The following is a 22,767-nucleotide window of genomic DNA, read 5'->3' on the forward strand; positions in this document are numbered from 1 at the left end:
GGGATCATTTCTCATGATAAAATAGCACATAAGCTCCACATCAGTTTGTAAGCTTCTTTTTGTAAAGGTTTGTAAGTATCCTTAGCATTTCTCTTTATTTTATTATATTTAATGTTATACATGATAGTTGTCACTTAAAATTTTTTAAATAACATGATAAATTTTTATAATGTAACGGCATAAACATTATTAATTATGTGAAATCTAACCTTCACTATAAAATAATTCTCATGATTTCAAGTGAAATACAAAATCTTATTCCCTAGGATGAGATGCAATTTATTAAGAACACTTCTTATCTATTTAGTTTAAGTTTCATTTTTATTTTTTCAATGTACTAGCCGCACTTGATCCACGTGGATAATCCCAAATGGAAGTTTACCTCCCAAACTCTATAAGGCAACAAGTACACACTAAATTCTCATTTATTTAACTTATTTATTCTCATCGACATATGTAAGGTAATTTAAGTGACTTTAACATAGAAAGCCATTAAAAAACACCACCTAAGCACCAATATAAAATGAATGTAATAAATAAATCTCACCTCTAATTTAATTTTTAAGACATCGATCATCTTCAAACTCCACAAAGGTCAACCGAGTGGAGAGTGGAGACCTCAAGAAAAGGATTCAGGGTATCACTGTAGAGCCAATAAGTCTGATTGGTCCCTTCAAAAAAAAAAAAAAAAAGTCTGATTGATTTGTAATGGGCCAAAGAGAAATAAAAAATAAAGATATATTGGGCCCATTGTCCCATGAATGGGGCTCCTCTTCCGAGACTCTTAGTACCTATTATTGATTAAGGCCAAGGCTGAAAATCACAGGTAGGCCATAATCTCTTGGGCCTCATCTCTAGACCTTTTAGAAATGTCCCCTTCAAAGATATAGGCTATAATGTATAAAAAAACCAAAAATGAGATCAAAAGTGCAAATTAATGATGCTTTAACATTTGCAGATATTACTACTAAAATTCTAGCCACTACTCAATTTCTCCCAAACAGTTAATTTCTTCTCCCACAGCAGACTCTTCTGATAATTTTAGTATTAAATTCATTGTATGTATTAAGCTGTTTACTTCTTGTTATGTTCATTTCAAAAATTGTTAATATCCAAAAAGAGATCATAAGAAATTATTTTAAATAAATTATTACTTTGGCATCAATAAATTTAAGTTTTATTTTCAGGTTTATTTAGTGGAAGGCCATTCGCAAAATGCATGTAACACAAAGAACAATATAAAAGACTAAGGAAATGCTTAATATATAACACCATGGACTCAATGAAAATAAAATAGTTTTCAATATTATGAGTACAAATTACTGGAAACTTGAAACCAAATATTCAAAGATAGTGAAACTTGAAACCAACCCACCAGGAAACAAAGAGCGTGGGGCAGTTATCCGCGCATGTAACTCAGAATGAGAAATGATTTTTCTATATCACAATACACTACATCAATCCTACACCAAGACACATAGGGTGTGAAACTCATACATATGAGTCTCATATACATGGGTCACATATCAAATGTATCTTGATGTAGAATTGATGTAAGATAATATGATGTAGAAATAACACATCGAATAACATTGAAATAGGACAACCTCGTAAAAAAAAAGCAATAGAAAGAACACCATTTCAGTCTCGTTGAAGTTCTCTGTCAGGACATAATAAACAATTTTAGAAAAGATATGAAAGGAGCAATTAAATTAATTATAAATTTACCAAAAGAATCGCGACTTTGTATTTTTTATTTTCCAGCAAATATAAAGAGTAACGTATCGTACTTGATGAAAATAGAACTGAAAAGGAAAGGAGCGAATACCAGTCTCTAGTCAATGATCAGCTCAAACCCAACTTTCCCCGGCAGATTTTGAAGCAATCTAGCCAATCTTGGACTATCGGACACCTTCACATATTGCAAAGTGGTGGAACTCAATAGTTCTGGTGCGCTAGCAAATTGAAAGCATTGAACGATAACCAAATGCGTAAGCCTTGGCATTGCACTCGTCTCGTTTTTCCATTCTTCAATTCTCAATCCCCTCAATTCGAGGAATTGGAGTTGAGGAAACGAATGTGCAATGACGTGGATGCTAACATTCGGACATTCATATTGTAATCCATGTAATTTCAGCATCCGAAGGTTGGGAAGCTTTCCCAGCTCTGCCACGCAGGCATCGAGTCTTTCAACCCTTTGTAATCTTAGCTTGGTGACTGTCGATGGAATTAAATTCGGATATCCAGCAAGCATTCCGCAATCCCAAATTTTCAATGTTTCAAGATGAGCTAAGTGGTGGAGGCTTGGAAAAGAATCTTCTTCATGCCCCGCCTCCAATGTCGACGGTCTATAAATTGACATTGTTAAATGCCTAACATTAGGAAAATTTTCCGGTACGACAAGGAACCTATGATTTTTAAGCTCATAGTTAATTGCTAAGCAGTCAAGGACTTGGAGGTTACATAAAACTCCCTTTGAATCCCAAGGAAACGACCATCCAAGAGCATAAGACAGATACAGATGCCTAAGACGCTGCAGCTTAAATATGCCCTTCGGCAAATATCTATTTGAACCACCATCACCAAGTGCGCGAAGCGTCACTAGATTCGTAAGGTTGCAAATAGAATCTGGAAAATCAAGATGATGACAATCTATCCTCAAGTACCTCAAATGGATAAATGTTTCTATGCTTTTGAGCACGACTGAATTTGGTACGTAATTAATCACCCGAAGCAATTTGAAGTTTTCTTTTAGCCATTTCCGGATAACACAGTCATCATACGATCTATTACCAAAGAAGAACACAGAACGGACATTTTTAGGGACATGAAGGGTTGAAGACTGATATCGACAAGTCTTACCTTGGATGGATAGTCTGCGGGAATTGTTCGTGGATAAATGTTCGTAACCTGGATGAATCTCAAGAAACTTCTCTTCCGCACTCTCCGATATGCAGAGATCTCGCAAAAGATCATGGATACGGCATGTCTTTACTCCTCCATCTATCCTCCTCCTGCGAACCACTTGGATCAAGCTTCGATCAATGAGCTCCTCCAAATACATTTCAGCATCATCCTCCGGCAATCTATTGCCTTTGGGCTGTATGAAACCCTCCGCTACCCACAGGCTAACCAATTCAACTACCGGAATCTGAAAATCTTCTGGATATATACCAAAATACAAAAAGCATGGTTTCAAGTGCCGGGGTAGATCGGTGTAGCTTAAGGATAGTATTTTCTGGCATATTGTTGTATCCTCGTTACTATTAAGCAAACTAGTTACATCACCAACAAATTTCGACCATATGTGCAGTGACTTGTCCATTTTTGCTAAACGGCCTGCTAATACCACAATCGAAAGTGGTAAGCCTCGACAACCTTTTGCGATTTGTCTCCCAAGAGTTTCTAATTCGGGAGGACATGTTTCTCCTCGGAACACCTTCTTATGGAAGAGTTCCCAGCTTTCATTTTCCTTAAGAAATGGGAGATAGTAAGGAGGAGTATGGCTTGCATATAACGCCACTTCTTTATTTCGACTAGTGATCAATATTCTGCTTCTATTGGAGTTATCAGGAAACACAGATCTTACCTCATCCCAAACTTCAGCTCTCCATATGTCGTCCATGACTACTAGGAACCTCCTCCCTTGCAAGCATTTGACTAGCTTCTTTTTTAGTTCATCGTCACTCATGTCTTCAAGTCTCATTCCCAATTCCTCTAAAATTCCCAATTCCTTTAAAATTTGAAGTAACAACTCTCTAATTCTGAAATCTTGAGATACACACACCCATGCACGGCACTTAAAGTGCCTCACGACACGAGGATTATTGTATATTTTCCTGGCAAGAGTCGTCTTGCCCAGCCCGCCCATACCGATGATTGAAATGGCCGGCATCGAGCTTAAGATCCCCTTCAGTAAGTTGCTTTATCAATGTCGTCGAGTCATGAGAGAAGCCCACCACGTCATCTTCCTCGACTTCTCTCCTACGCCTGTGCATTGCCTCCTCCTCGACTGCATTTCCAGAAGCTTCAACTCTTTCAATGCCGTACCTTTCTCTATTATTGTAGATTTCGTTGATTTTCTCTTTGATTCCTTCTATCTTCTTTCCAACGTTTCGAAGCATCAATGTGTTAGAAGGTAAACGAAACATCCTCCTTATCGCGCTCCTCCTCCTGTGTTTTGCGACATTGTAGATGAAATGGTCGATCGTATCCTCAGCCTCGTAAGCCACGTCCCTGATTTGCCGGACTACCTCATTTACTATTTTATCTTTCCGTTTTTCCGCGGAGCTCTCCAGGAAGATATTTATAAAACTGAGCTCATCATGAAGCGAATTGACTTTATCCTCCACTCCAGCAAGGAAATTTGCTTCTTCTTTGAGTAGATCGAACAAGTTTTGCAAGAGGAAAGTGACAACACTGTCGGCCATATCTGCTTAATTATCTCCCTTCTCTCTTGAATCAGATCTTTTACAAACTTGTGTTTTTCGCCCTTGAGTGTGGTGGCGAGGGGAGGGAGAGGAGAAAAGGGATGGAAGGATGAAAGGAAACAGATCCACCGTCCACGATCGATAAAAGTTGATGGTTATAGGATTTCGATTTTGGGAATCTTCTTGGTTAGGGTGGTAGAGATAAGAAGAGAAAGATACGAAGAAAGAAAGGGATGAGAGGAAATAGACCCAAAGGCCCCCAGAGTTCTAAAGGCAGATCGAGTTGCTCTGGTTGCGATCTTAGAAAGAGATTTACATAATACCCATTTTATATTGATGCGGGACTCCGGAATCCAGATGGTGGGTATGAAAAAGGAAAGAAGGTAGGAAGCAACTAGCAAGAAAAACATACATACCGAGTCACCGACAGTCGGAGACTCTTGAGTCTTCCAAAGACATTTCGAACGTGGAAAGCAGCTTCCAAGACTATTTCCACGTTGCTTCCTTTGATTTTGTTATGGGCATTTCCACGTTGCTTCAATAAATTAGGACAAAAATTTCTTATTTCCAATAAATTTCTTACCAAACTCACTGCACGGCATTGAATAAAAGTTTGAGATGGTTGTTAGGAGGAAATGAAGCTATAATTGTTTTTCGAGAAATCCTATAACATCTCTCCGTGTTATTATGGAATGATATATGTGTAATTTTTTAATTATATTTATGTTTTTTTAGATGGTATAAATACAATTTTTTAATTAAAAAAATTATATCTATATTATTTCAGGAGAACACAAAGAGATATTTTAACATTCCTCTTATTTTCCTGCACGACATAGAATAAATGTTTGCAGTCCGTCTTAAATCTGCTTAATCCGTTATTAATTAATTATTCATTAAATAGGAGATTATATGACTCCAAATAAAAGACTTGAAAATAAATTCTTACAGGGACGTGGAGGTCAACTCAATCAAGGATTCAATTAAAAATTGTACTGCATTACTACAAATAATTAAAACGCTTTAAATTAGAATAATAATTATAACTATTTTTATTTAATTAAATGATGACTATTTTAAGATAAACTACAGTAAAAATAACTTTAAGAATTTCATTGAATTATATGCTTATGAATAATGCCATCATCATCTAAACGCTATAAAATTTCACCTTCATAACGACAACATCATACAGTTACAGTTTAGATTATTCTCTTTTAATCAATATCTTAATCAGTGTAGACGGTTATTTATTTTAGGCCGATTAGCAATTTAAAACCGGTGATTATGCAGTTGTTAAAAGGCCGATAAACTTATATAAAAACAAAAAATAGAAAAAAAAATTCCAGCCCAGAATAGCATCTATTCAACAGTTGATCTACCAACACAAACCACAAACGTTATCTGTCACAAAATTAGTGTCAAAATATCAAGAACTTCCGCTTCAAGTGATATCAACGCGTCACATAGAATAGTCAAACACAAATTTTCAAGGTTTTCATGTTTTAATTTGTTGCCTTGTTGGTCCCGTCATGATTAAATGATTAAAAAAATAATATACACTTGAAATATGGCATTTATCATAATCTCTTGACTATTTTGAAAATGGTTATTTTGGCCCACCAGGCAACCATCGCTTGAAAATTCCACCGAAGGAAAATCCCAATACGCCCCATATCTAAAAAAGTCCAGTTAAGAGGAAAGAAACGGTATACTGTCACAGAAGTAGTATCAAAATATCAACGGTAAAACATGAATGCCGAGTTTGGATTGCATGGTGGCGGTCGAAGCGCGGAGATACAAGATGCTTGCTAAAAAACTCACCACATTAATCTTTGCTTGAGATAAAACGGACAAAAAAAGTTCGAGAAGTAACTTTATCATGTGTAAAGTCGAAGTCGATTTTAATATGCATTGTACGAGCTTGAAAAACCAGATTGACTGCAATGGCAGAGTCAAAAAATTATTATTGTGGGCCAAACTAAAAATATGATAAACACATTTTAGAATATAAATGAAGTAATTTATTACATAATGTGTTTAGCAAAATGTACATCTATAAAAGTACATAAAAATGTGTTAAAATTGATATATTAACAACGTAATATGTTGGCACTAGTGCAAATTTAAAAGAATAAAAAATACAAGCGAAACAAAATAGTCAAAAAAGTTCAAAAAATTGTATCTCATAGTCTTTTAGAATTCTAAAAAATATCTTGTCATTTCACTTTGCACTAGGTAAATAAACTTTCCGGCATAAAAATTGTAGGCGCAATGAAAACGCCAAGAAAAAGTTATCAACTTTTTTTTTTTTTTCTACGCTTAGCGCTTAGCGGTGTTTGAAAAATGCCTCTAAATACCTTTTTTATTTTATTTTTTTCTTTGTAGTGAGCCTCTAGACAAAACTGGAAAAAAAGAAAATATCCTATCTTTTTGGAAGAGAAAAAGTTAGTCTTTGTTATTTACTCTTTGTTTTACATTATTAATTCAAAAAAAATAAAAAACGAAGTGGGCTAATGAAACATGATTTTACTCTTTGTTTCAATAATTTAATGAAAAATGTGAGGCCATTTATATATATATATATAGCTCTTGAATCAAACAAAGACTTGAGATTTTTTTTATTTTTATTTGGAAAAAGTACACATATTCTTCTTAAACTACCATTTAATTGTCAATGTGCTCTCTAAACTACCAATTGTATCAATGTACCCCCCATAAACTACCAAACAACGCCAATGTGTCACACAATGACAAAAATACCCTTTACAAAATTATAAAATTCTTAAAAACAAAATAAAAATTATTTTTTAAAAAAATAAATAAAAATGTAAGAAAAAAACCGAAAAAATATTTTAAAGATTTTTTATATGTAATTTCAATTTGGCCACTCGAGTTTTCATTTTTCTCGTTTTTTATTTATTTTTTAAAATTTATTTTTTCAATCTTTTAAAAAAAATCGTTTTTTTTTTAATTTAAAAAAAAAATTAGATTTTTTTTTTTTTGTTTGAATTATAAGGATATATTTACTTCATTGAAACTTTTTTAGAGTTATTTTTATTTTTTTTGTTTGCTTTAGGAAGACATTTACATTGGGGAGGAAACGGGCTTCCCAGCTAACATGTCGGTCCATTGAAGAATGCCACAAATATAATATGATGCTGACATAGAACAAGTCCATTTTGCATGAGCATGGCTTACACCGAGAAAACAAAAAAGAAAAAAAAAAGAAAAAAGTTCACATAACTACCTTAAATTATCACTTAATTTGTTTCTCTCGAATTTTGGAAAAAGTCCAGAAGGCCACTAAACAGGCCTTGTAGTGCTCATCGTGTACGCAACGTGTAAGAGTATGGGTCATTTCAACTTTTGGCGTTGATTCGGTGATCCCTCAATAATCAATACTACTACAACTCTTTCTTTTGCCGTACCAAACTCGCAATCCATAGCATTTTGTTGGCCCAGATGTATGGCCCATTAGAGGAAGTAGTAACATATAATGAATCGCATAGCTTTGAGGTGGACGGAAGAGTTATTTTATGATCATTATTTTATTTTATTTTGTATTTAATGTTATACATGATAGTTGTCACTTAAAATTTTTAAATAACGTGATAAATTTTTATAATGTAACGACATAAACATAATTAATGATGTGAAATCTAACCTAGCCTTCATTATAAAATGACTCTTGATTTCAAGTGAAATACAAATCCTATTCCCTAGGATGAGATGCAACTTATTAAGAACACTTCTTATCATTTTGTCAATGTACTAGTCGCACTTGATCCACATGGATAATACCAAATGGAAGTTTACCTCGCAAACTCTATAAGGCAACAAGTACACACCAAATTCTCATTTATTTAACTTGTTTATTATCCTGTTAATATTTAGAGAAATGATACTTTTTATACTCATTTATCATATTCTTTTGTCATCGACAGATGTAATGTATTTTGAGTGACTTTGACATAAAAAGCAAGTTAAAATACACCACTTAAGCACCAGTATAAAATGGGCATCTTCAAACTCCACAAAGGTCAACCGACTGGAGAACACCGTTATCACTGTAGAGCCCATAAGTCTGATTGGTTTATAATGGGCCGAAGAGAAATAAAAAAAATTAAAGATATATTGGGCCCATTGTCCCATGACTGGGGCTCCTCTTCCGAGACTCTTGGTACCTATTGATCAAGGCCAAGGCTGAAAATCACACGTAGGCCATACTCTCTTCGGCCACCTCTTTACTGCTTTTAGAAACGAACAACTTCAAATATAACTCTTAATATTTCATGGCTTTTGAAATAAAGTACTTAAATTTTAAAAAGTGTCAATTTACTGTATTTATTTTTTAATTTCAATTATTCATTAAAATTTTTTCTTTAAATACTGTCAAAATTCTCAAAATACCCATTTTTTTAGGAAAAAAAAATTGCAAGAATTTAGGTGTTGGTCAAAATTTGCAAAAATGCTTATGCTTGAATCTTTGAAATTTTTTATAATTTTTTTACAAAACAAAACAAAGTGGTATTTTGGGAATTTTGATAGGATTTAACGGAAATTTCTAACGGAGGGTTGAAATTGAAAAAAATTGAAAGATGGATACCCTAAATTGATACTTTTTAAAGTTTGAGTATCTTATTTCAAAAGTGATGAAAGATCAGGGGTTATAAGTAAAGTTTTCCCTTTTAGAAATGTCCCCTTAAAATATCTAGGCTAATGTATTTTTTTTTTTTAAGTTAGGCTAATGTATTAAAATAACCAAAAATGAGATCAATAGTGTAAATTAATGATGCTCTTAACGTTAGCAGATAATCATGTTCCTACTAAAATTCTAACCACTACTCAGTTTCTCCCCAACAGTTATAATTTCTTCTCCCACAGCAGACTTTCGGATAATTTTAGTATTAAATCCATTATATGTCTTAAGCTATTTAATTACTTCTTGTTATGTTCATTTCAAAAATTGTTAATATCCAAAAAGAGAACATAAAAATTATTTTAAATAAATTGAAGTTTTATTTAGTGGAAGGCCTTTCGCAAAATTAATGCATGTAACACAAAGAACAATATAAAAGACGAAGGAAATGCTTAAAATATAACACCATGGACTCGATGAAAATAAAATAGTTTTCAACAATATAAGTACAAATTACTAGAAACTTGAAACCAAATATTCAAAGATAGTGAAACTTGAAACCAACCCACCAGGAAACAAAGAGCATGGGGCAGCTATCCACGCATGTAACTCATAATAGCATTTGAATAGGACGTACAATCTCGTAAAAGAGTAATAGAAATGAACACCATTTCAGTATCCGTTGAAGTTCTCTGTCATAACATAATAAACAATTTTAGAAAAGATATGAAAGGAGCAATTAAATTAATTATAAATTTACCAAAAGAATCACAACTTTGTATATGTATATATAGATATATATTTTCCACTTTCATAAAAAAAAAAAAAAAAAAAAAAGATATATATTTTCCAGCAAATATAAAGAGTAAGGTATCCTAATTAATGAAAAAAGGAAAGGAGCGAATACCAGTCTCTAGTCATTGATCAGTAGCGTAAACCCAACTTCCCCCGGCAAATTTCTAAGCATTCTAGCCAATCTTGGACTCTGGAACACCTTCACAGATTGCAAAGTGGTGCAACTCAATAGTTCTGGTGAGCTAGTAAATTCATGGCAACGATTGATAACCAAATGCGTAAGCCTTGGCATTGCACTTGTCTCCTTTCTCCATTCTTCAATACTCAAATCCCACAATTTGAGGAATTGGAGTTGAGGGAACGAATGTGCAATGACGTGGATGCTAACATTTTGATTTTCATATCCTAATCCTTGTAGTTTCAGTATCCGAAGGTTGGGAAGCTTTCCCAGCTCTGCCACGCAGGCATCGACTCTTTCAACCCTTTGTAATGTTAGCTTGGTGACTGTCGATGGAATTGAATTCGGATATCCAACAAGCATTCTGCAATTCAGAATTTTCAATGTCTCAAGATGAGCTAAATGGTGGAGGCTTGGAAAAGAATCTTCTTCATGCCCCGCCTCCAATGTCGACGGTCTATAAATTAACATTTTTAAATGTCTTAGATTAGGAAACTTTTCCGGTACGACAAGGAAACTACGATTTTTAGGATCATAGTTAATTGTTAAGATGGAAAGGACTTGGAGGTTCCATAGAACTCCCTCTGAATCCCAAGGTAACGACCATCCCTCAGACAGATACAGATTCCTAAGACGCTGCAGCTTAAATATGCCCTTTGGCAAATATTTATTTGAAGCACCAAGGATATTTGCCCAAAGCGTCACAAGATTCGTAAGGTTGCAAATAGAATCTGGAAAAACAAGGTTATTAGGAATCGGACCCTCTATCCTCAAGTACCTCAAATGGATAAATGTTTCTATGCTTTTGGGCACGACTGAATCCGATACGTAATCAATCACCCGAAGCAATTTGAAGTTTTCTTTTAGCCATTTCCAGGTAACACAGCTACCATACAATCTATGAGTCCCAAAGAAGAACACGGAACGGGCATTTTTAGGGACAGGAAGGTTTGAAGACATATATCGACGAGTGTCGTTACCTTGGATGATGGATAGTCTACGGGAATTGTTTCTGTAACCTGAATGAACCTCTAGAAACTTCTCTTCCGCACTCTCCGATATGCAGAGATCTCGCAAAAGATCATGGATACGGCATGTCTTTACACCTCCATCTATCCTCCTGTGAGCCACTTGGATCAAGCTTCGATCAATGAGCTCCTCCAAGTATAGTTCAGCAACATCCTCCGGTAATCTATTGTTAGTGCGCTGTATGAAACCCTCCGCTACCCACAGGTCAATCAATCGACTTACCTGGATCTCAAAGTCTTCTGGGTATATACCAAAATACAAAAAGCATGGTTTCAAGTACCCGGGCAGATCGGTGTAGCTTAAGGATAGTATTTTCTGGCATATTATTGTATCCTCGTAACTATTAAGCAAACTAGTTACATCACCAACAAATTTCGACCATATGTGCATTGACTTGTCCATTTTTCTTAAACGGCCTGCTAATACCACAATTGAAAGTGGTAAGCCTCGACAACCTTCTGCGATTTGTCTCCCAAGAGTTTCTAATTCAGGAGGACATGTTTCTCCTCGGAACACCTTCTTACGGAAGAGTTCCCAGCTTTCATTTTTGTTAAGAAATGGGAGATCGCAAGGTGCAGTATGGCTTGCATTTAACGCCACTTCTTTATTTCGACTAGTGATCAATATTCTGCTTCCATTGGAGTTATCAGGAAACATAGATCTTACCTCATCCCAAACTTCAGCTCTCCATATGTCGTCCAAGACTACCAGGAACCTCCTCCCTCGCAAGCATCTGACTAGCTGCTTTTTTAGTTCATCCTCACTCATGTCTTCATGAAGTCCCATTCCCAACTGCTTTAAAATTTGAAGTAACAGTTCTCTACTTCTGAAATCTTGAGATACACACACCCATACATGGCAGTTAAAGTGCCTCTTGACAAGAAGATTATTGTATATTTTCCTGGCAAGAGTCGTCTTGCCCAGCCCGCCCATACCGATTATTGAAATGACATCGAGCTTAAGATTCCCTTCCGTAAGTTGCTTTACCAATGTCGTCGAGTCATGAAAGAAGCCCACCACGTCATCTTCCTCGACTTCTCTCCTACGTCTGTGCATTGCCTCCTCCTCGACTGCATTTCCAGAAGCTTCAACTCTTTCAATGCCGTACCTTTCTCTATTCTTGTAGATTTCTTCGATTTTCTCCTTGATGCCTACTATATTCTTTCCAACATTTCGAAGCATCAATGTGTTACAAGGTAAATGAAACATCCTCCTTATTGCGCTCCTCCTCCTGTGTTTTGCGACATTGTAGATGAAATGGTCGATCGTATCCTCAGCCTCGTAAGCCACGTCCCTGATTTGCCGGACTACCTCATTTACTATTTTATCTTTCCGTTTTTCCGCGGAGCTCTCCAGGAAGATATTTATAAAACTGAGCTCATCATGAAGTAAATTGACTTTATCCTCCACTCCAGCAAGGAAATTTGCTTCTTCTTTGAGTAGATCGAACAAGTTTTTCAAGAGAAAATTGACAACACTGTCGGCGATAGCCATATTTGCTTAATTATCTTCCCTCTCTTGAATCTTTTATGAACTAGTGTTTTTCCCCGTTGAGTGTGCTGGCGAGGGGAGGGAGTGGAAAAAAGGGAAGGAAGGATGAAAGGTAACAGATTCACAATCGGTAAAAGACGATTGTTTACGTTTCGATTTTGGGAAGCCACACACAAACTGTTTCTCAACTCTCTCTCTCTCGTTGCTCTATTCGTCTTTTTGGTTAGGGTGGAGTGATAAAGAGAGAAAGATATAATTAAGAGGAAAGAAACGATGGAGAGGAGATAGACGCTCAGAGTTCAGAAGGCGCTCATGTTGCGATCTTGGAAAGACACTTTCAGATGATTACACGGTTTTCTTGGTCGGAGAATTAGGGATGTTTGGTAGGAAAACTTGATCGGAAAACTTTCAACGAAAAGTTTTCATTGCGTATCTACTAAGGAAGAAAAAGCAAAAGAAAAAACAAGTCCAACCAGAAAAGAAAGGACTAAAGTAATATCACCGAGGTAATTGCTTTGCAAGAAGCAGAATGAACAATCAATATACCTCGATGAATAAAAGTGTATTTGATTTTGCGGGTGTTATAACTTATCGGCATCTTTTCTTTTGCTTTGCTAAAGTTTGTCGGGTTGCCATCTTTTTGTTTCTTTTTTCTTTTTTCTTTTTTTTTTTAATTATTATTGCGATTTTTTTTTTTCTTGAAAATATTTTACACATTAATATTTGGTAATTATTGTGTAAGAATTATGCAAATAACATATCTTAATCAAAATGTGTCACTTAATAATCGAGTGAATTTTTAAAATTATGATTCAAGTTCAGATTGAATTTAAACCGGCAAGTTATCAAATTGATTGATTTTTTAAAAAATGTAAAGAGTTGATGGTGTGGAACCAATTCAAATAGGTGTGTATGTACGTGAGGAATTTGAATTTGAATGAGATTGTATTATCCACACATTTCTCAGCATGTGAAACCCCCTTTTATTTTTGTGAATATAGTTGATTCTCTCTTTGATGGCTACTATCTTCTTTCCTACCCTTCAAAGCGTATTTGCTTGAGAAGGGGTATTAAATATTGTTAGAGAATATATTCTCCGTATAATTGTGATTGGATATGATAATAGAATATATGAGATTGATTTGATTACCTATTTGATGATAATCAAATCACATACTTATTTACTACAATTCTCCTATAAATAAGAGAGTCTTGTATATTATAAATATATAAGACAAATAAGAATATAATATAGACCTTTGTGTTTTATTCTTCCACGTAAAATCTCTTGTCTCTATTTTATTATTCCGCTTTAATTTTTTATATATTATCTTTTCTTTTATGGTATCAAAGTTATAGGCTGCTAATGTCGGTGTTCGATCCAATAGTTCTAGTCTTGTGAATTTTTCGTTTTCTTTTATTTTTGTCTTGTTCTTGATAGTTGCTAACTTTGGTAGGGCTCATTTTGTCATTTATTTGTTATTTTGTTTGAAAATAAATAAATAAATCGACCAAGTTGCCTACCTTTAGGCCATTTGTTGGCTAAGTTGTGTTGGTCTTGTTGGTCCAATTGTTGACCTTTGTAGTATTACCTAAAACTCAACCCATTTCAACCCACAGTTAGCTCTCTTTTCGGCTCATAGGTGGCCCACTATTTGTTTGGCCTTTGAGATATGATCTAAAACTATGGCGCATTTAGCCCTTTATTGGCTCGCATTTTGGCTATATTTTAAATATTCTTGGCCTATTGTTATTAAAGGCCCATCTTCGATCATTTCTATTTTCTATTTCTTTAGACTTTTTTTTTCTTTTTGAAAACTATTTCTTTGGACTTTAAAACTATTCTTTTGCATTTTTACTAACATTAATTTAACTTTTATTAATTATTTACTTAAATTTCATGTTTTAATTACTACAAAATATTTTGGACATTACAAAGAAGGTTGTGGGAGAGTCTAGAAAGAAGAGAAAAGAGGAGAAGTAAAGAAGAGAAAAGAGGAATTTAATAATAATCACCAAACATCTCCTTCTGTGTTCTTTTGTTTAATAATAATCACTGAAAAGTGGAAGAGTCTAGAGAAAAGAGAAAAGACGAGAAATAAAGGTCGTTTGTGTTGATAATAGTGTTTAAAGTGGTATTTAAAATTTGAGAAAGTTTTAACATTTTAAAAAAAATTGCGAAAATGGAATCATTCTCAATTTGTCATATTGTGATTTGTGATTGAGTTTTGTCTCTTTGAACCATGATATTCGTGAATGATGACTTAGAAGTTGGGAGTTGGGAAAGTGGTCTGAGTAGAGTTAATGGATTAATTAAAAAAGAAAAAATAGGCGAGGATGAAGATTATTAAATAGCTTAAATGGTTTATTCAGTGATTTTTAGTTTTTACATTACACTATTATAAAATTTTGATTTTAAAAATTGTTGATTTAATCTAATTTTTACGACATAGAATAATAATTAATTTGCAACACAGAAGCAGTGCAAAATCACTGAACGCAAATCGCACTTTTTGAGGTTAATTTTCTAATTAAGGTCAATTCCTAATATAAGTAGTATTGTAATTTGGATATTATGGTATTAAATATTAAGAATATTGATAATTATAGTTTATAAGTCTTGTTAGGTTTAATTTACTTAAAATTTGGCTATATATATATATATATATATATATATTTGGCCCCTCCTGTTAAAATGTCTGGCTCCTTCCCTTGGCACATGGCAATCTACTTCCTCCATAGGTTTCATTGGAGGCTCCGTAATCGGATCACAATTCTTGTCATAATCCTCTTGCTCGATCTTCTTGTTCCTCCAAATCAACACTGACAATTTCAGAATCCATTTCTAAAGAATCATTATTCACATTAAGCACCGCATCCGTCAATCCACCATTAAAATCAATACAATCATGCACAAGGCTTCCACATTCAACTGCACTCTCAGCAACGCAATTAGCATCCGTAAACAGATTCTTGTTAAATTCAGAGGATTCAATCATCAATCCCTTAACATTAGGAATCCCCTCAGAACTTTTACCAATACCCTTGCCTACGGGATTGGTTCTTCTGCCTCGTATTTTTGCTTACACTCTGCAATAGAGAAAGAGCTGTGAAAGCCCTCCTAGCAGGATTCTTATCGGAGGCCTCTCATAATCCCCTATATTTTGAATATAAATTTGATGGGAATCTAAATTCACAATTACCAAATGCAATGTGAATAGGTGTAATATACAAAAGCAATAAAAAAAAAAAATACAAAATACAAAAGCAATATATATATAATAGGCCAACTTAATTCAGTCGTACAGTTTGATAAGTATCGTTCTTCCCATGCGCATGATTTCTTTGCCTCTCCCATCTCAATTTCATATCACATGATTCATGTGGCTAATTTGCCCATTCTTTCTCAATTAAAATTTATGCATTCACTGATTAATTCATTATTTTAATTGGACTCTAATTTCACTTGCTAAATTGAATTATTTTCATTCATGGGATTAATATATACAATTAGTTGGGTCCAAATGATCTTTTGGTTGAATATCTTACAAATATCTTTCTCATAGCTAACACCAATAGTATTTCTTTTAATTTTTAGTCACCATCAGATTTTCTTTACTTTATTCATGTTATTTAAAGTTTGATAAGTTTATCTTTGAACTCGGGTGGAAAAAATTCCTCCAAAATGCATTTGAGAATCACGACAGACATCATATCTTCTGTTAATTTTATTAAAAATGTATATGACAATTATATACTACTAATTGTGTCAATGTCCCACTCTAAACTACCAAACGATTTAAATGTCTCCTAATGACAAAAATATCATTCATAAAATTATAAATATTCTTAAAATTATATAAAAACAACACACTAAAAATATACATATTTTTTTACATTTTATATAATTTTTAGTTTGGGCCACGCCCTTGAATTTTCATTTTTCTCTTTTTTTTTTTTAAAAAAAAGAAAAGAAATCAATCTTAAAAAAAAAAAAAAATTCTCTCAATTATAAGGATATATTTGTCTTATCAAAATTGTTTTAGAATTATTTCTGTCTTTTTGTTAACTTTAGATGCATGGTAAAAACCTCGACACATTGATCTTTGCTTGAGATAAAATGGACAAACAAAGATTGAGAAATAACCTTATCACATACAAAGTGAAAGTAGATTTCAATATGCATTGTACGAGCCTGAAAAATCGGATTGGCTGTCAAATAAGTGGTTTTGATGTTGTCAGACCACATAACTGGGCTTTGAGGAATAGTGAGTCCAAGTTCTTAAAGATTGAAGCCGAATTATCTCAACAATAATATTGGCCAAGGCTCGATACTCGGCCTCAATACTAAACCGCAGGACCATGGGTTCAGGATTTGAGCCCAACTTCCCAAGAAAATGCAGAACCCACCAATTGATTTTCTGTCATACGAACAATTGCGCCAATCCGCATCAAAATAGGCATTAACGACAACGGAGTTGGACTTTTGAAAAAGAAGCCCATGATCAATGGTGTCCATAATATACGCTTGGCAGAATCCTAATGTTGGCCCAGATGAATGGCCCCTTAGAGGAAGCAGTAACATATAATGAAACACATAGCTTTGACTTTTGAGGTGGACGAGGAGTTATTTTATGATTATAATTTTATTCTATTATATTTAATGTTGTTATACATGATAGTTGTCACTTAAATTTTTTAAATAACGTGATAAATTTTGATAATGTAAAGACATAAACATAATTAATTATGTAAAATCTAACCTTAACTATGAAATGATTCTCGAGATTTCAAGTGAAATACAAAATCCTATTCCCTACGATGAGATTCAACTTATTAAGAACACTTCTTATCCATTTAATTTTAGTTTCAATTTATTTTTTTTAATGTAGTAATCGCACTTGGTCCACATCGTTAATCCCAAATAGAAGTTTACCTTGCAAACTCTAAAAGGCAACAAGTACACACCAAATTCTCATTTACTTAACTTGTTTATTCTTTTATCATCGACAGATATGATGCATTTTAAATAATTTTGACATAGAAAGCCAGTTAAAAGACACCACTTAAGCACCAATATAAAATAAGTGTAATAAATAGATCTCAAACTCTAATTTTTAAGTCATCGATCATCCTCAAACTCCACAAAGGTCAACCGACTAAAGACCTCAAAAGAAGGATTCAAGGCAGGAGGACACTGTTATCACTGTAGAGCCCATAAGTCTGATTGGTTTCTAATGGGCCAGAGAGAAATAAAAAAAATCAAGATATATTGGGCCCAATGTCCCATGACTGGGGCTCCTCTTCCGAGACTCTTGGTACCTATTGATCAAGGCCAAGGTTGAAAATCACATGTAGGCCATAATCTCTTGGGCCTCCTGATCTTTAGAGCTTTTAGAAATGTCCCCTTAAAAATGTAGGTTAATGTATAAAATAACCAAAAATGAGATCAAAAGTGCAAATTAATGATGCTCTTTACATTTCCTCAAAAAAAAAATAAAAAATGATGCTCTTAACATTAGCAGATATTCTAGAAGACTACAAAAGCTTGTTCTGGTGGAGACTGATGGCCTGGGGTTGTTTCAGCAATCAAGGGATAGGATGGATGATGAAGAGCTTCTTGAAGCCCTGACTATACCTCGACTCATCTGGCTTCGCCGAAACTCTTTTGTTTTTGTCAGGTATTTCACTCACCGCTTCTGTTGATGAATCAAGCTAAGAGCATCGTCAGCAGTTTTTCAATCATTTTCCGTATACATAGAGAATAAAATCACTTTTTTTCTTTAAAAAAAAAAAAAACTCCGTAATAACTTCCCTTCATTTTTTTCCATATATATATATACTTTTACTTTAACTAAAAATAGAAAAGAGAAGATAAAGTAAGAGAGATAATGTATTTTGTGAATAAATAAATGAATGGAAATGCTACAATGTTTTTCTATGCAAAGAGAAACACTGTAGCATTTTCAGTGAAAATAAAAATATAGGAAAGTAGCTGTAGGTGGTTTTTTGTGACTTTCTTGAAATTTTTCCTAAAATTTAAGAAACATAATTCTTATAAGAAAGCTACTGTGAATGCTCTAAGGATCTTGTGGCCTCTTATGTCTAGTTAACTACTCCCGTTGAATGGACAACCACGACACAGCAGCCGATCTCTTGCTGCCACCACCTGGGGGTTGTTTGAAACTGAACTGGGATGCTACTCTTAATATTTCTATGAAGACAATGGGGGTGGGGGCAATTTTAATAGATGAGAAGGGTCAGGTTGTGGCAGCAATGGCAAAAGTGATTCCCCATTTTCGTGATCCTCCAGTAGCAGAGGCAGTAGCTCTTTGGAAGGCTGTGAATCTATGCAGTGACATAGGAGTCTCTCAAGTAGAATTCGAAGGCGATTCTTTGGAGGTGGTACAAGCTGTGAATGGAGAGAGCCCTTGCTGGAAATCCTATGGCCATTGATTGCAGATATTCGGACTAAAGCTCCTGGTTTCCCACAGGTATGCAGTCCGGCATGTGGGCAGATCATCTAATAAAGCTGCTCGTGGTTTGGCAAAATTGGCAGTGAACATTTCTTTGGATTATGTTTGGAATAGAATATGTCCTGAATCTATCAAGGATGTTGTACTTGCTAAGCTAGCATTTTCCAGTTGATTTTATAAAGATCACTGATTTTACTAAAAAAAAAATTAGTAGATATTCTTACAAAAATTTTTGGACAAAAATTTCCTACAAACATGTTTGTAGGATATTTCATACAACGCACATATAAGAGTCATATGTGTCATTTAAATATATAAGAAGCACATGTTTTTTTATTAATGCTATTAAAAAAGTATTTGAGAAGTACATGCAATTAAAACAAAGAAATGCATGTACTTAAACATTTACAAAGAGAGCTTTATTAAGATGACGTGGAGCTTATTCATTGGTACCCGTAGTATTTCTTTTTATTAATTGTTTTGATCATCTCTAATGAATAAGCTTCATGTCAGTTAGTAAGGCTTCATTTGTAAAAGTTTAAGTACATTGAGCATTTCTCATTAAAACATGTGTTTCTCACATGCGAAGAGACACATATCAATCTTATACGTGGGTTGTATGAAATTTCCTACAAACCGGTTTGTAAGAAATTTTTGTCCAAAATTCTAACCACTACTCAATTTCTTCCAAACAGACTAAAACAGTTATAATTTCTTCTCCCACAGCAAACTCTTCTGATAATTTTAGTATTTTTTTTTTTTTTTTTGTTGATTCAAAAACCCCTTCCAATAAATAGAGCGGTGAAGCTAAGATTTTAGGTTAGGGGGGTCAATTTTTTTTTAATGAATAAATAATTCAGCAAAATTTAATTATTTTTTAAAACATTGAAATGTAATCTACAATTTAATTTAGTTGTCCTTGACGAGAATGGTAATCAGCAATTTTTTTTCCTATCACTAGAATGGTAATCGGCAATTTTTTTTCTTAAGCAAAGATCGGTAGGCAAATTTATTAAATCTACCTTAATACGAGCTTGTTTAGAATTTGATTGTAGTTCAATTAAATAATTTTTCTCCATAATCTCAGGCAACTACAATTATGTATTTTATACAATTAAAATATGAAAAAAAACTATATATATTCATAAACAATTAAATACAAAAACAATTATCAAAAACTCAATTTAAATATAAAAGAACAATAAATTGAAAAGAACAATTCAAATATAAAAGCTTAAATCTTAAACAATATGAAAGTTTATTATATGCCTGAAACGGTAAAACTGAAAGGCTGAATCTTGTTTAAAAATTAATTTCAACGATTGAAAATTGAAAAAAAAAAAAAAAAAAAAAAACCCTTGAAACAGTAATAATAATAATAAAAAATAATAATAATAAAATTAAAAAAAATGAAATCTGATCCGTCCGAAAAAATACGGTCACACCGTGACTCACACGCACACCGACGGACATGATACCTTCTCCTAAGCCACAATTAAGTAATTATGACACTATTTTTTAAAAAAAGAAAAAAAAAACCATGACACTGAATAAAAAAAAAAAAAAAAAAAAAAAAAAAAAAAAGGAAATCATGACACAACTCACAATTTCAAAGAGAACAAGAAAAAAGCACACAACTCACTCGATCACACGGATTTGATCCGTTGTTTACCAAAAAAAAAAATCTGATCCGTCTAAAAGAACACGGTCACAGCCTCACACGCACACAGATCTACTATTTTGAAGCAACAAGCAAACACAATTTATTTATTTATTTTTTTTAAGAACATGTAAAGTCAATTGATCTGATCCAAAAGTGACGGAAAGTTAATTGTAGCTGTGGTTGTTGACTTGTAGACTTGACTAAAAGTCATGAATGCTTTTTTTTTATTATTATTAAATAGATAGTGCCATGATTGGTTAATTGTGGCTTTAGTAGAAGTTCTCATATCTGTCGGTGTGCGTGGGAGTCACGAAGTAACCATGTTCTTTCGGGCAGATCAAATTTCATTTTTTTTTTTTTTTTTTTTAATTTTTTGGGATAATTATATCATAGGTTTTTGGGGTGGGTTATAATTATTTTTTACTCTTCGTGGTTCAAAAAGTTTATAAGAGGTTTTCGTGGTAAATAACTTTCTTGTCTTCTGCCTTTTTTTCTCTTCCCTCTTCTCTCTTCTGACCTTCCCTCCGTTTCAAGCTGCTTGCCGGGGGAGGGAGGCTTGCCTCCCTCCTCCCGGTTTTGTTTTGGTTCTTCTCTTAGCCCTTTTGGGCTAGAGAGGTTTTTGAGCTAGTCTCCCAGCCACTAGGGCTGTCTGGAGTTTTGTATCCCCCGGACTTGTCCGGTGTTGGATTTTAGTCCTCCTAGTCCGTTTGGACTATGGAGGTTTGGGTAGTTTTTTAGTCTTTTTATTTGTTTCATTCGGTAAGCAGGAAACATCTCAGAGAGGCGTCGGAGGAGGAGATTCCGTCGCTTCGGTGGCTGGCGTAATCTTGGTTGGCTTACAGTTTTTTCCATCCTTTGAAAGCCAGATCTGCGCTGTTCCACAGCCCCCTAGTCGACACGCGCCCCTTTGCTGTGCTCATCGACGTCCTCTGGTTCAGACGCTGCCTTCTACGGCTGGGTAGCTCAGCGGTGACCGGCGCGTGGCTTCCACGCGCCAGGGTGTTCTTCGTATCTTGGGCCGCGCGTGATGGACATGTTTTGTATCTTTGCCGTGCAGGGTGGTGCCCGGGGGTTTTTCTTGCTTTAGGCGGTTGCAAGGGCTGTTCGGTGGCGGCGCGTGTATTGCACGCGCCGTCTCCTGTGGTTTTTCCTCCGACGACAGATCCTGCTTTGGGTGTTTTTTGCTTTGGACAGATTGTATTTAACAGCTTGCTTTGGGGTTGATTTAGTCTGGTCATTGCTTTTTAGCACAGTTTTGTGACCGACTCCATAGTGCAAGTAGAGGTTCATATCTCAACGTAGAGACACATTTCTGTTGGCTAGGCTTAGATTATTAGTAGCAGCTGTTGATATAATTTGTGATTTGGGTAACTGTTATGGGGCATTTGTATTATGCTAAGTCCCCGTTATTTGTAATCTGTACTTTCGTTACCCTTGGGGTGTTATTAATGAAATCTTTACACTTTCCCTTCAAAAAAAAAAAAAAAAAAAAAAAAAAAAAAAAATTAAGAATCACTTTCTGGACCAATTTTTCATCCACTAGGTTAACAGATTACGTTAGTCAGCCACGTCATACTTAATAGGAAGCCAACACATGTCCATTACAATAAAAAAATATAAAATAAAAATATATTTTTTTTAAAAAAAATAAAACAAAGTGCAACCACCCCCCCTCCCTTTGTATTTTTTTTTAAAAAAATATTATTTATTTTTATTTTTATTAGATTTTATATCTATTATCGTAATGGACATGTGTTGAGTTCTTATTGGGTGTGACGTGGCTGACTAACAGAATCTGTTAACTTTTGGATGAAAAATGTGTTCAGAGACTGATTTGTAATTATTGTTTATTACGAGGACTTCCCATGATTTTTTTGAACCACATGGAGTGAAAAATAATTATGGCCAACTCCAAGAACTAACGATGCAATTATCTCATTTTTTTATTAATTTTTTTTTGTAAATGATGGATCAAATTTGTGAGAGTTGTGTGCTTGTGGGTTGTGGCTTTAGAAGTTATAAGATCCATGTGCGTGCAATGTGACCCTTTCTGTTTTACTGTT

At 34.2% G+C, this 22,767-nt stretch overlaps 2 protein-coding genes across 2 annotated transcripts; both read right to left on the reverse strand.

Moving 5' to 3' along the window:
- Positions 1–1,258: 1,258 nt before the first annotated feature.
- On the reverse strand, positions 1,259–4,430 carry LOC133871717 (disease resistance protein RPP13-like). Its single transcript, XM_062309133.1, has 3 exons — positions 3,960–4,430; positions 1,829–3,910; positions 1,259–1,660 (listed from the first exon to the last, which is right to left on the reverse strand). The coding sequence occupies exons 1-2, from the start codon at positions 4,428–4,430 to the stop codon at positions 1,835–1,837; spliced, it is 2,547 nt and encodes an 848-aa protein (XP_062165117.1). The 3' UTR covers positions 1,259–1,660; positions 1,829–1,834.
- A 5,085-nt stretch (positions 4,431–9,515) lies between these two features.
- Positions 9,516–12,971, reverse strand: LOC133872068 (disease resistance protein RPP13-like). The gene is made up of 2 exons (XM_062309577.1): positions 9,980–12,971; positions 9,516–9,764 (listed from the first exon to the last, which is right to left on the reverse strand). Exon 1 carries the CDS (start codon positions 12,566–12,568, stop codon positions 9,986–9,988), a length of 2,583 nt encoding a protein of 860 aa, XP_062165561.1. The 5' UTR covers positions 12,569–12,971; the 3' UTR covers positions 9,516–9,764; positions 9,980–9,985.
- Positions 12,972–22,767: the final 9,796 nt, after the last annotated feature.

The sequence above is a fragment of the Alnus glutinosa genome, chromosome 6 (assembly GCF_958979055.1).
Source record: "Alnus glutinosa chromosome 6, dhAlnGlut1.1, whole genome shotgun sequence".
In the NCBI taxonomy this organism is placed as follows: domain Eukaryota; kingdom Viridiplantae; phylum Streptophyta; class Magnoliopsida; order Fagales; family Betulaceae; genus Alnus; species Alnus glutinosa.

Excerpts from the sequence above, each read along its gene's own strand:
- LOC133871717 (XM_062309133.1), bottom strand. The coding sequence starts at position 4,430 with ATGGCCGACAGTGTTGTCACTTTCCTCTTGCAAAACTTGTTCGATCTA. Across the intron at positions 3,911-3,959 it reads AAGTCGAGGAAGATGACGTG|GGGATCTTAAGCTCGATGCC; the intron begins GTGGGCTTCTCT and ends AACTTACTGAAG.
- LOC133872068 (XM_062309577.1), bottom strand. The coding sequence starts at position 12,568 with ATGGCTATCGCCGACAGTGTTGTCAATTTTCTCTTGAAAAACTTGTTC.